Source organism: Centroberyx affinis, unplaced genomic scaffold (assembly GCF_046629955.1).
Source record: "Centroberyx affinis isolate AG114_WGS23_722 - 3 ecotype Tasmania unplaced genomic scaffold, CSIRO-AGI_Caff_v1 ptg000997l_1, whole genome shotgun sequence".
Taxonomy (NCBI): domain Eukaryota; kingdom Metazoa; phylum Chordata; class Actinopteri; order Beryciformes; family Berycidae; genus Centroberyx; species Centroberyx affinis.
Genome location: NW_027279562.1, coordinates 242,501 through 256,959, shown reverse-complemented (window position 1 = coordinate 256,959; position 14,459 = coordinate 242,501). Strand labels below are relative to the sequence as shown.

Sequence of the window (14,459 nt, the reverse complement as noted above, 5' to 3'; positions counted from 1 at the left end):
CAGTATTTTTGTATTCGACAAATGCGGGGTTTTTATCTCTCTCTTGAACGAGAGACCAAAGGATGGAGGGAAAAAGAGAAAAGAGAGGAAAGGGGGAGAAAAAAAAAGCTAGGCTACTCTAGGTCCTGGTCAGTCTCCGACCCGCACTCTGAAGCCGCTCCGCTGTGCTCCTGGATGGTCTGCAGCTCGTCCGATTCGGAGGGTCGGTCTTTGAAGGTGTTGTCCTCTCGTCCCGGGGCATCTCGGGAGAAGAGGCGGACCAGGTGGGGGCGTGGCGCGGCGTCAGGGTCAGCTGTGCTGGCGAGGGGCCAGGGCTGGTGGGGGCCCTCAGCGCCCGTGGAGTCAGTCACCGCCGGCTTCTCCGAGACGCAGCCATTGTTCTGGTTCACATCTGCCTCACCCAGGCCTGCGCAGAAACAACAAGGGTCATCTATGGGCTCGGGCCTGCATGGCACACAACAAGATCCTGCAGCACAAAGGGCTCTTTTGACAAGACCCTGCCCTTCCTGCTGCAGCACAGACCGGCAGAGCCAGCGCGCCCATTTTAACTGTAATAAACCTTACCTGCTGAACGGGAGAAGGTAGAGACACGTGGGAGGAAGGTGTGAGAAAAAGTGAGAATTGTTAACTCAGTGCCTAAGCAGATCATTTCTACTGCTTTCTGCTTTTATGTCAAAACAATACTGTTAATGTGTAGCAGTGCTCTTCACAAATCTGAGCTTGATTTGACTGAAATACAATGCAGTGCTTGCACAACACTTTCATACACAATATGCTCATCTCTTGATTCATTATGATATAAAATACTAGGTTCACAATACAGCATTTTTACATGAACACATTTTAAAAGAAATGATGTTGAAATTAAAACAAAGTTGCCTATCACACATCTTTATGGTCATCCAAGTGCATTAGATTACATCTACAACTTATATCGTGGTATATTTTTCAGTTCAACAATGTGAACAATATATTACACGTTCCAGCATGTCAGTTAGATGGAAATACAGCCCGTCCTGTAACACTCCACTCTGACAGCTAACCGTTATGCTAGCCAGCTCCCACAGCACAGGGCATCCAGTGCATTCCTGCCTCCAAAACAATATACACACTGTATTGGCAGAAATGGTGTAGCACTACACCAGGGAATCTGCATGCTAATATTGGGTGAACAGTGGCCTATTGTCAGAGCTGCATAGTTATTCCTGAGGAACAAAGGGGCCAGTGTCACTAAAATAACTCCTATAAGTATGGATTTTCAACTCAATGCATGGTGACACTTATCTGATTCGGGACCCGAGCAGCGACAAGCCGGGTGTTTCTGGGTCCAGAGCAAGTTGTTTTCTCCATGCTTCTTCAATATGCTAGGTAGGATTTTACACTGTAAGATTAGTTGCAATGCCACATTGCATTGCTGGTAAAAAGATGCGTCTGTTGCAGTAAAATCAACATCCCTGATAATCTCTGATTGTTTGGTCGATTGTAGGAGTTCTCAACCTTGTTTCCCTTCTGCTAGGACTAGCAAGTCATGCATCAAAAGTAAATGTAAATGAAAAGTAGATGAAAATATGATTTCGTTTGTGGGGCAAGACTAGCCTGCTTTCCTTGAGGGGGAAGCTCTGAAGAGAGACACTATTTGTCACACACAGGTCACTGCTAAAATTATTACTAGGCCTTTATTGAGACAAGGTTTGTGGCAAAGGCAGACATTCAACATGGTTCTTCATCTGTCATCTTGGTCATTTCCCTTTAAGGCCTGATGATGATATTTACCTGTCACCCCCCTTATGGGTAAATGTCAGCAGTTTTTCTTTATTTCGGTTACGTTTCCAGAAGAAAAGATCACGGTGCCAAATACACTGTACCTTTGTGAATCAAACTGTTACTGTGAGGAAAGAGCGGAGAGAGATATATCGATTGACTTTGAGCCATTTTTGACCTTTACCCTTCTCATCTTCTTCCATCATCCTAGTCAGTTCCGACCAAAATCTCATGAGCTGCTTCACTATAGAGCTACTTAAGTCTTGCTTGCCTGGGTCTGGCTCTCCAGTACAGTCCTAATGGGCCAATGCACACTCCACAAATCAACCCCAAAAGCACCCAAAGCATGTCTTTTTTACTGCATTGATTGCTTGCTCTGTAATGACACATCAGTAAAAAGATGTAAATGAAAAATATCTAAAGTCATGCCTTTCTACCTTGGCCATTACTTACTACTTAATCTTCGCCGGCCAGCTGCGGCTGCCTGTCTACATGCACCACTATGTAAAGTAGTGCAAAATAAATAGTGAAAGTTGTCAGGTCATGGATAAACTGAAAATATATCCATGTCTAATTACAGAGTGAGCATCAGGACATTGAAAAAGACATCTTCTGGGTGCTTTTGGGGTTGATTTCTGGAGTGTCATTGGCCGTTAGGACTAGGGTTCAACCGATATGTGTTTTTGAAGGCCAATATGGATACTAATATTTTTAGACTGAAGTTGTTGATATCCAATCCTTGTCAGGGTGAAAAAGCCTCTGAAACAGCATTCAGACCATCATGGGACTCTCCAGACTAATGACATTATTTAGGATTAGCTGCTCTTTCATCCATTAGGCCCATTTGTTCTCAAACGAGTGCAAGTTATCCCTCATTTTATAATTAACTGCTCCGAATATAGTTTTACTAGCGTTCTCCACTTGGTTAAGCAAGGATTCTTTGTTATTAATTTCAAAGCCGTTATCCTTGGTATCCTCAACAGATATTCATCACTCTTATTCGTTATCTCAGCTGGCATGATTCCCAGAAGTATAAAGTCTGACTACATATTTAAAGAGATTTTAATGTGTTCCATTTCTTTCTGAATACCTCCTCATATAACTTTAACATAGGGCATGACCATGTGACTAGAGCCCGCTTCATTTTCACCACACTCCCGCCAGCACATCTATATCTTCCAAGTATACTCTCTCCAAATGTGACAAGCTGTAATTTTATGAACCCCCAAACTTATTTCTTCCCATAACTCATCTGCTATATTTACATTAAGCTCTACCTCCGATCCTTCCCTTGCTTTAACCTCCTCTTTTTATTACAGTGTTCTTGAATTGTATAAATGGTCATAATTTCTCCATAGAAACTTTAGAAGAGGATGAAGATCCTTTACTGTCTCTGAGATAAATTCATTTTTGGACAAATAACTTCTAACTTTGAGATATCCTAAGAAGTGAAAGTGTGGTAAATCATATTTCATTTTTATTTGTAGAAGACACCTGATTTTAACCCAACCACTGAATGTGTTTTTAACCCAGATACTCTCTGTTCTTTGTGTCATTTTATACGTCACAGAACAAAAAGCTAACGTTTTAATGAAACCTTTGTCTTCACATAACTCAACTGAGTCCCATCTAGCTTGGGAATCATTGTTCAACCAAGTTCTCATACTTTGTATCTGTGTAGAACCTTTCTTTTTACCCATCAGTAACTTCAGTTTACTCTGGGTTGCCACCATCCCATATTAAATTATTTCTTACACTGTAGTATGAATGTACAGAAGCAATGTCTGAAAAAAAAATAAGAAACAAGATAATACATTCATGCGAATGGTATTGATGCGATCTATTAGCGTCATTGGTATCAGTTTCCATCTGTTCAGACCATGCTTTATTTGACATTACAAACTTTAATAGTTCAATTTATAGAGGATCTAAACATGTTGCTATCATAATCCCCAAAAATCTAATTTTGTCTAAATCCCATTTCCAAGAGTGTTTTTCTTATAATGTTGTTGAAACTTCACCCCCTATGCTCGAATCTCACACTTTTCCATATATTTAGTTTATATCCACAGACATGGCTAAATACATATATGTCATGCATAAGGGCTGGCAATGATTTTTCAAAGTTCTGAATATATGGGATCATGACATCTGTATAAAGAAACAATGTATGACATTCTCCTGCAATAACAACCCCGGAAATTGCTTTGTTATTCCTAATACTCGTCTCAAAACATTCAGTGGATAGTGTGAAGATAAGAGGTGACAGGGGGTCATGTTCCCCATTTTCACTGAAAATTGTCTGCTAACATCCCATTCACTAATACTTGAACTTTTTTATCCTATACATGGCCTCTAACCATTTAATAAAAGTAATACAAAAGTCAAAATTTCTATACGTTTTCAAGAATTTAGAAACTCTATCAAACTCTTCCTCTGGATTTAGGATAACGATTACCATCTGAGTGTCTGTCTTCTTGGCATATTCTATCATATTCAATGTGCGTCTTACTTTATCTGCCAGCTATCTATTTGTAATAAAACCTGTCTGGTCTAGGTTAATGATACAAGGAATGATCTTTTTATGCCGGTTTGTTGGAATACCCCTGAGCAATCTTTGATCGATGTTAAATAAAGTTATGGGTCTATAGGAGCTGCAGTCTGTTGGATTCTTCCCTTCTTTACAGATAACTGTAATTATTGAGTTCCACCATGTTTCAGCCCAGTTTCCATGACGTAAAGCCACATTAAAAGCTCTCTCCAAGACAGGTAAGATCTCTCCTTTAAACTCTGTATAAGATTTGCCAGTGAAACCATCACTACCAGGACATTTAACATGCTTTATTTTTTTTTTCTTGTAATTGGGGTAGTAAAAGCCTCATTTTGTTCCTCTGTTACTGCAGGCAACTCCAGACCCTTCAGATATTCCTCAATGTATTCAACAGAGGCCAAGTCTTCATCCTTATCATACAACTGCCTGTAGTACTCTGCAAACTCTTGAGCGATTTCTTGCTTGTTTTTTGCTTTATTTCTAAGGGCAGCGATGTTGGCTCTTCTGTGCTGCTTCTTCAATTTATGTACTAAAATCTTGAGGGCTTTTGTCCAGAGGTGCACTAGACCAAACTCCTTAGTAGCTCTTCTGATTATTTTTGCTGCATGATCAGCACTATGGGGTCTTTTACTTTGAGAATCCAGTTGTGGGTCCATTATCAGATTGAATTCTCCAGCAGCAGTTGTAATACCTTGATTCTGGGATACCAGACATCAAGGTTCCACCAGATTCTAATCTTTATTTTTAAGTTATACATTAAAGGTAGTCCTATAATAATCTAGGTGGGTATAGGTCCTACTCCTTTTAGGCAAAGACTAGTGGTAAGGCAAACAGGTTTCATTTAATTTCATAAAGAAAAGGAGGTACGCTGAATTGGTTGACTGTGTGAACATTACAGATACAAAAGAGGAAAGATCCCTGCTTGAGTCCCCATCTACCATTTCCATCATCACCTATTGCTCCCATTTCTAAACAAATCAGTGCTGCCCTGCACCACTATCCTGAACTGCTGGAACTTGAAGAGTTGTCCACAGCCCATAATATTCCCTATGGCTGCATTTTCACATTGTGTAGCCATAAAACATGACTACTGATGTTGATGAGTAACTTTTCATTGCACTATATCAAGCTATTGACTCCATGTCTGGTCTTATTGTGGGTGCATTCAGATTTTTACTGCCCTGTAGCACAAAATAACCATAATATATCTGCGGGGGTCGAAGGGGGTTGTTGATCAATACTAATGACTCAACAATTACTTGGCCAGGTGCTGAGAATTCTGGCTTTCAAAAATTATTTTCTGGCCTTTACTATATTTTGGAAGCAACTCTCTGACCCCCGCTTTTTCAACTGCTCAGCAATGGAGGTCGGTGCAACTTTTGTTTTCAAGGCAAAAATTATTCCAGTATTTTGCATGGTGATATATTACCTCTTCCCTAGACGTTTCTGTTGGATCTCTGTGCTAATTAGCTAGCTTACGCCTCTCTACTCTGAACATGTGACCTTATTAATTCTGTCAATTCCAGGCCACTGTAAGCTGTTCTACAGACTTGCCAACAGAGTTCAATGAAAGTCATAGGTTACTTAATGGCACTTTAACTGATGCTTGTCCATGTGGTACAGGTTGTGATCAACTGTTATTTGTTTTTATCGTGCATTCTTCTCATTTTGTGTTTTTATTGTGAACCCTGTCTGTAAGAGTGACAACTACATGAGTATAATGTGATCTAAAAGTATTGATTAACAATCAGCCATTTTAGTTTTAAAGCAAAATTTGAGTTCACCATCTTTCAAAATTAAACAAATTATTCATGCCAACGGCCTCTGAGGAGTGAAGTAAATGGCATTCAGTGAAGCACTTGTCCTTAACAGTTTCAGGTAAATCTTAAGGGTGTAAAGTCTTTAGTTTTGGCTACTTGGTGACTGACAACCCTGTGACAGCCTGCAGTCTACAATGTGCTAACTTTTCTAATTAGGCTGGGGCTCAGTCTCCCAGGAACCTTCAATTACTGTCTGCCTCCTGCATGACTCCATCCTCCCTTTAGATTAATAAAAACTGCCATCAGTCAGTCAATCAACGCCCAGGACTGTTTTAGTACCCCCCCACCACCACCACCACCACCACCACCACTACCACACACACACACACACACACACACACAGCTAAAGAAGTGAAGTGTTTTTTCCTCTGGTAATTAGCTAATTGTTCATTAACCAAATGTGTCTATACTACAGAGGACTACACAGCCTGACTACTCAGACTCATCCTGTCATAAAAGTTTTCAACGTGTTTTGAAGTCTTGGGACAACTGTAAACTTTCAACTCCATGTCATTGCCATGCTTTATAGTTGAGACGCAGTGCGCTCGCCTCACAAATGTTTGAAAATATTGAAAGAAGGCCTGGTAGAGAGAGAGAGAGAAAAAAAAGATGAATAAACAAGCTTTTCATGTCATATTTCCATTTTTCATCATTCACAAAGAGGCTGATAAATAGGAGTGGAGGAGAGGGGGAGATGAAAGGCCAGATATGATGTTGCATGTTTCTCTAGTCCTTCATTACATAAAAAAAAAAAAAAAAAACCCCTCTGCTTTCTGCAGGGATGTCATGGTGGAGATACGGGTTATGCAAAACAAGCAGAACTTGTAAACAACACTAAGGGCCAATTATCCAACAGGCTGATGCATAACGCTGCAGAGGAGGGTAAGGGCTTGCTGAGAGCATGCTGCCTTCACTCTGCCTTCACTCCTTCATACATATTGCATTTATTCATGTGTTGAAAACTCCAGATAATGGCAGCCTCTCAGGCCAGTCCATCACTGGTGTAGCTGTGGGGTTCTTCAGCCACCTGAGCGGACAGAGAGGTCAGCATCTGCTGCACGCACTCTTACCCATGGCAAATAGATTGCTCTGGAGGTTTGCCTCTAATAGACCCAACAGATGCTGGTCTTATACAAATCTGTTTTCAACTTGCAGCCAAGACATTATCATACTCTGAAGCTGACCGGATAATAGCCCGTTACCCCTTCTTGATTAATTCACCATGACAACTCCAAGATTTCCCTATAACAACTGAGGTGAGACAGCCTGATAGCGATGGGAAAATCATGAAGGATAATTGATGTGATCTGCCGTCTGGAAATCTGAGATAACTGTGCCCAGAACAATTACTATCACCACCCCTGCCTGCTGCACAATGTGTGTTAAACAGTCAGGTGAAGACACCGAGACGAGGCGGCTGTTTGATCAGTTCAGCAGAGAAACTCAGAGCTGACCTCGGAGCTGAAGGAGTCACCGACATCATCAGAGGAAGAGGAATGCAGGGAGTGGGCCTCGATCTCCTCATTTCTCCTCCTCTTCCTCGGCGTGAAGAGGATGTTTGGCCTTCAGCGAACCAGCGTTTGGGACAACAACAAGGACTGTGGTGGGACTCAGGCACGGGAAGCATTCCTATGAAAAAAGAGCCGCAGCTATGTGGCCCCTGATCAAACCTCCCACCTAGGGGTGAAAATCCCTCTGCTGCGGCATTCATGGTGGATCTGTAGCACCCACAAGCCTAAGGGAGAAAGCCCCTCTCTGTCTCCGCCACCTCATCAGGCATTCAGGGCCATAGTCCTCTAGAGATTTTTCAGCAGCAGATAAACAGCTGCTACAGAAAGGGGCTGCAGCAGAGCCACTCCCTTCACTGGCTTTCCCCTTCTTAGCCCTGTTTATGACCTTTAACCTTCACTTCCAACAGTGAGCCCGAATGGGGAAGGATGGGAGTTTCTGTGCGGCTGTACCAAAGCAAAACTACGATGATTAAGTCAATAATAAGATTTAGTTAAATGTCTTCTATCTGGCATGTCAAATCAAAATGATAATTCAAATTTCCCAAATGGCATTTAGAGAAAGAAAATCAGCGGCATAAACCACTGTCACTGCTCAATGATTGTATACTACTACTAATATATACTGAGGAGTGCAGGAGCTGTGAAAGCTACCCAAGCTGCCGTGAGACTCGACTTGTACAGCTACCAAATATAATGAAAGCCTTGGCCTGTCATCACCAACAGCTCCTCACATTGATTTGTTTACTGACAAACAGCAGCTATTTCTTATTTCTCTTTTCAACACCTCTCTCTCTACCGCTCTTCTTTCAGAGCTTGACAGGACTGTCTAGCAAACATCCACAGGCTTCTTCTAATCCATCAAGGTGCGAGTCCCAGACTTGCCATGTGAAAGTACGAATGCAGGCATATTGGCATACTGCAAATTGCCTCGCAAATATCCTGGCCATTTCTCCTACTGCTGCTGTCCTTCAAGGGGATAGAAGTAAATCCAGTCTGTGACAATGGCTGCTGTCACATCAAGGGACAATGCTGCTTTATTCTGCTTTAAATCAACATACAGCAGTTGGCTTTGATCTGATGAGATGAGCTTTTTTTTTTTTTTACTTTATGGGATTTCATTGTGACTTCTGGATAAAGGAAAGTAATGCATTTCACTGTGACTTAAGGATAATTCAAAGTTTTTACAAGCTTAATCTTAATTTTGAAACAGTTCAGAGACAGAACTTGTAGTAATATAGTATTGTATCGTGTTTGTGGGGAATCAGGTTTTCATCGGCAGTGAGTATGAATGTGTTTCTCTAAAAGGACATTAGGACAGCAGAGAAAAACAACGGAGCTCAACATGGGCTGATGCCATCATTGTAGTGCTCTGGGACACTTCCTCACCCATGGGTGGCAGAGACACGGAAGGCCAAAACACGCTTCTATGTACAGACACTTTGACAGGACACACACAAGTAGTGGATGTGACTAATGTCAGAAATGGTAAGCCAGCTGGATCCTTGTGTCGAATCCTTCCACTGAGAGGTTATACATTAATTGCTCTATGTGACCGCTGGCATAATTAACTTATCATTCTTAGAGCTTCAAGCCCCAACGCAATCTGTAACATCGTGGTCCGCTGCTCAATCTGATGACACCCAAGGGTCTAAGCCTTCCAAATGTTATGGCAAAGGTCACTAAAATCAAGATGGCAAACATTGTATGTAGAGGTGCACAAATGCCTGTTTTTACTGACCATAGCATAACAATCCTCCATCAATCCTCCTGGTTTATACTGGACCAAAGCACATGCCATGAAAGCATCAATATCGGAACAGCTTCATTTGCCAATGGAAGCTGAATTGGCGCCGATCCTGATACCACAGATACTATCGGTGATCCTCCAGAGCCCCAGTTCCACTTCAAGTTGAGATTGCTGTTGTCATGTTGGGTTAACACGACTCCAATTCATCTCATCTAACATATGGGATGCAGTCGCCAGGGAAGCACTTTTGCGCTCCCCGCCCTTCCCTCCTCTAGGACACTTCTAGCACTGCCATAGACCCAGCTGTTAACACACACACTCACTGATTGTCCTGCCAGATGGTCGAGGCAAAATGACGTGGTCCCCTGAACTCAGGGCCCCACTGATTCACAAACCCTTACAACATGACAAACAAACACACAAGCGCATACACGAGAAAGCACACGCATACACACAGACAAAGTGCAGCTAGGCGGCTCGTATGCACGTAAAATACAATCAGGAAAACATGCAGGCAGGGAATGGAGATGAATGTATACACAGGGAGCCATTCTGCATCATCCAGAGTATTTGCCTGTAGTACAGCTTGCATTTTTCAGTTGGAGTTTAATTTTTTCTACCATTGCTATCTGAGAGAGTCATAAAAACTGAAAAAGAGGGAGAGAGATGAGAGGTGAGAATGAGAGGTGAGAGGGGAGAGAAACAATGGTGTCAAACCAGAGAACACTGGTCCAGTGATGCACGCTGCCCTGCAACAATCAGAGCTTTTGAGGGCGAAGGAGGCGCTTCATGTTGGCAGTGCCAGGGCCTGTACCAGCTAGTATTAGCCTCCGCCACAGAGACAAATGACTGACCATTGCACTCCTATATATACGACTGACAAGCGCACAGCTTTTACTCTCTGCAGGGAAACAAGCACGCATATGCAGGCACACACACCAATGCATACACACACACACACACACACACATACACACACACGTAGATAGGTGTGTATCGCATGCAGAACTGACAAGCAAAAAAAAATTCTCTCCCTTTCTGTCTGTCTTGTTCTAGACACTAGAAAAGCCAATGGATTTTGGGCATCTGACGGAGCTTTCAGACTGCCGTCACCTCGATCAACAACTCACCGGAACTCCATTCTATTTCTATTGAGCCAATCGACCTGACAAACTCAGCCGACACTCTAGCCGTCAAACGGCGTGAGGTAAAGCTGAACTTTCTGCGGTCATTGACCATCAACAGCCAATCAGATTTCTGACTACTCTTTTCCCTACCGAGGTAACGACAATTCTGTAAATAAATGTTCTGCTTCATGACAAAAAAATGGATTATGAGAAGTTGATTACCGTAGTCCGGAGTTTTCCTGTGCTGTGTAACTTAAAAAAGTACAGGAATAAATCACTTAAAACGTTGCATGGAGATCAATGGCCTCCATTGTTGGTGTTAATGGTAAGTTTTTGTGTACTATTTTTAGGAGGGAAATAAAATAATTGGAGCTGAAATATTCCATTTTACTATGTGATTACTGTAGCCTATCCTGATTCGGATAATGATACAGTGTGTAAGCTAACATGTTGCACAAGTTATTCTTTGATAGCAAAACAAAATACAGCAAAATTAGCATGTGAATGTATAGTTAATAGTTTCCCCGTGAGATGTTATCCTAATCAAAACTTTGCTGCTGGACAAGACCAAAGCCGGGAACTCCAGCACTGCCCACAATGTATCAAAAGTGGTCAACTGATCAACTACATTGATGGAAATGTGAACAAACTGTAAGAGAAGGCCAGTGAGTTGTCAACTGAAATGTGCGGGATTGTATCACTGTAACTGAGAGACCTGTTGGGAAACTATAAAATTAACTACCCTATCATGTGAAACTACCTAGCCTATGCTGCTCTCTGTCAGAAGCTGTAGGAGTTCCCTCATATTTTGTCCTATTTCTGATGAAGCTAAAGTTCATGACAGCAAAAATTGTAGTTCTTCATACCATTTTGTACACTGAAAGAATACAGCTACCAATTAAGCCAACTTATGGGGTAAGAAAATATGGTCATTATTGAAGAAAGGGAGGGAGGGTTGCTGTGAAGGTCAGATGAAGGGCACATCAATAACTAGCTAATACCCTGCTCTGTACATCGCAAACAATGCTGCATAAACTCCATCATCCTGTTCTTCAGCCTTGGAAAGTACACCAGATATTAAATATTCATTGGACTTCACAGGGGGAAATCCGATTCCTGAAGAGCATGTTGTGATTCTGTTTTGATTTGCCATCTGACCTGTGTTTCCATGAGCTTCTCAATAGAGTTAGTAAAGAGCGAGCGGAGGCGTGTGGAGCCTCAGTTCCTCCTCCTCTTCCTTTCGGCCAATAGTCAAGAAGAACACCCTGAATAACCCCATCAGGCTTGATCAAATCAATGCAATCTGCAGCAGACTACTTTACCATTAAAAAGTCAAAAGAGTATATCCAGCAGGACCCAAATGCAATTTGAGGAAAGCACATATAAAATAAGTGATAATTGACTTGCACCAATACCATTCAATACCCTTGACAGAAGCCGGGGTGTGACCTTAAGAAGGGATGGATCTGTAATGAAAAATCATCTTCAAAACACTGCCCTCTGCTTTATCAACTGCATGCTTTATCATTTTGCATTTTACTCAATTTAAGAAGATAACCCAATTATTCTTGTTCTTTTGAATTTTCAGAAAGTTGTGGAGCGTGTTTGTTTCTGAAGAGATATTTTGAGAATAGTGATAAAAGAGTAAAATTTCCCCATGCTAATGAGGGCTATATGTGATGATAGCATATTTTGCTACAGTTTTGTATTACAGTATGTTTAAAATTAAGATTAAGATTATTATTATTATTATTATCATGTTGTTGCGCTTCAATCACACACACACTGCTGTAGTTCTACATAACACACTGTTTTGCATGAGAACAGATCGACCTGCAATGTAAGAGCTTAGGTAACCCATAATGATTCATCTCACTGAACAACTCTTCATGAGTGTGGGTGTAGGAAGAGACTGAAGCACAAAAACAAACTAATTAGGAAGAAAGCCTGTCTTCTCAACCCGAGTGTGCCAGAGAAACAAGGCAAGAGCCAAAGCCCTCTTACGCTTGTGTCTTTGTTTTGTGTTGATCTGAAAGAGGCAGTGAGTGAAATTTTCAGAACAGGCTTACATCTGAACGGTGGTGAGCCTCTCTCTCTTTCTCCCTCTCTTTCTTTCATTGTATATGTGTAGTCCTAAGCTACCTTGTCCTCAGATGGCTGGTCGAGAAACCTGCTTCCTGTGTTTCAATCTACAACTGTTGCTCATTTCTCCTCAGCTCTCCCTGTGATGATGAAGAGACAGTGACCCAGACACAGTCACAGAGAAACAGGCAGACAGACAGATGGATAGAGGGGGTCTGTTTTGCTGAGCGGGGGCCTGCTACAGGCAAGGCCAGGTAATGGAGCCATAATGGGCTTTTAACAGGCCCCACGGCTGATGGTGGTGTTTGCCCTTCATTGGAAAAGCAGCGCAAACAGGAAGTGCAGTGCAGAGACATCCCCAGACACTGGACAGGCCTGGATGAGTCACGCTGCCCGCTGCTGACAGCTCAAAGAAAACAGGCTTCACTAAAGCACCACTAACCTGCCCGTCATAAACCACTCACACCAAGCCAATTTGGCGGAAATTCCTTTTATTTTCTTTTGCCCGTTGCCTGAGTTAACTCAAAGGCGCCGAATTAGTTCAGCCTTGGTGCACAGATCACAGGAGGTTTTAAGTGTAATGTAACAGCAATGTTCCCTCTCTCTGAATTACAAACTGATAAGACTGGTATTTTTACACACTATCAGAGAGCAGTGCTGACTGAGCAAAGAAGTGGTTAAACATTAAACGTGGGATCAACATCAAAGTGGAAACTAAATGAATGCCGAGGTGCAGTAGAGCAGCTGTTTTGTACATTATGACACAAATAACACACATAAAAGATCTTTGATTTCAAGTTGACCCTATAACAAACCTTAATTTGTATAAACTGCTCACTGCTCACACCCTCACACATTGTCTACATTCATTAGATTGATCTATCTATATACTGATCAAATTACAGTCCAATAATGTTAACTTTGAAACCTGTATGAGCATGGTGAGCACTGCAGTCAGATCACCTTGGAAGTTGCTGTTCGCCCCCTGGGTTAAGGAGATCAACACTTAAACCTGCATACTAATTTTGTGATGTTCTCATCATCAGCTGCCAGAGGCTTCTGTGTGAGGAAGCTGAGGTGAAACCTGAGATTGCAGTAAGAGAATAATAATGTTTCAGCTCTGGTGATTCAAAGGCAAAGTCATTAAAACACTGATAGCTATTGTTCTTGGTACTTGTATTGTAGGTCAGATAACTTTATGTCTGTCTCTGAATAATATGTTGTGTCCCTAGGCTACAACTAATTGGCTACAACAAACTGTGTTTTGTGTGGGCGGCTGCCTTTAAGTATCACATGTGTCTGTGCAGGATCAATGACAAGTGTTTAACATAAAGGACATGAATTAGCTGCAGGAGGGAAAGGATATTGAGTAGCTAACAGATCAATCAGCTGAAGCTGCTGCGAGGCGCAGCTCTCCTAGTGGTAACAAGGCCAGCAGAAGAACAGAGGCTTACTGGTGAATTTCCCTTTGCTCAAGGATACATGACCACATGCTCAAATATGCTGACACAGCATCAGCGTCAGTATACACACACAAATTTAAGCGAGCAGGCACACACACACACAAACATGAAAACACACTAGAGTTAGACCAATATATTGGCTTGCCGATATAACAGGCCAATATTGGCCTTTCATTAAAAATCAGCTATGTGTCGTCCACCTCTGATATGATGGATATGATGCAGTTTGATTGATTAGCCTACATATTTAATGCAAGATTTTAATTGGATACCACAAGTATTCATGTATATGTTTTATTATTATTGTTATTAATATTGTTAGTAGTAGTAGTAGCAGTAGTAGTGGTAGGAGATGGAGGAAAAACAATTGGTATTAAAAGGCCATAACATATTGGGC

At 41.8% G+C, this 14,459-nt stretch overlaps 1 protein-coding gene across 1 annotated transcript in view; it reads right to left on the bottom strand.

The window, feature by feature from the left end:
• Window positions 1–113: 113 nt before the first annotated feature.
• LOC139646784 (myelin basic protein-like) overlaps window positions 114–14,459 on the bottom strand; it is a 42,195-nt gene continuing 27,849 nt past the window's right edge. The window contains exon 4 of the mRNA XM_071522505.1: window positions 114–406. Coding sequence (XP_071378606.1) covers window positions 114–406 — 293 coding nt within the window. The remainder of the gene's footprint in view (window positions 407–14,459) is intronic.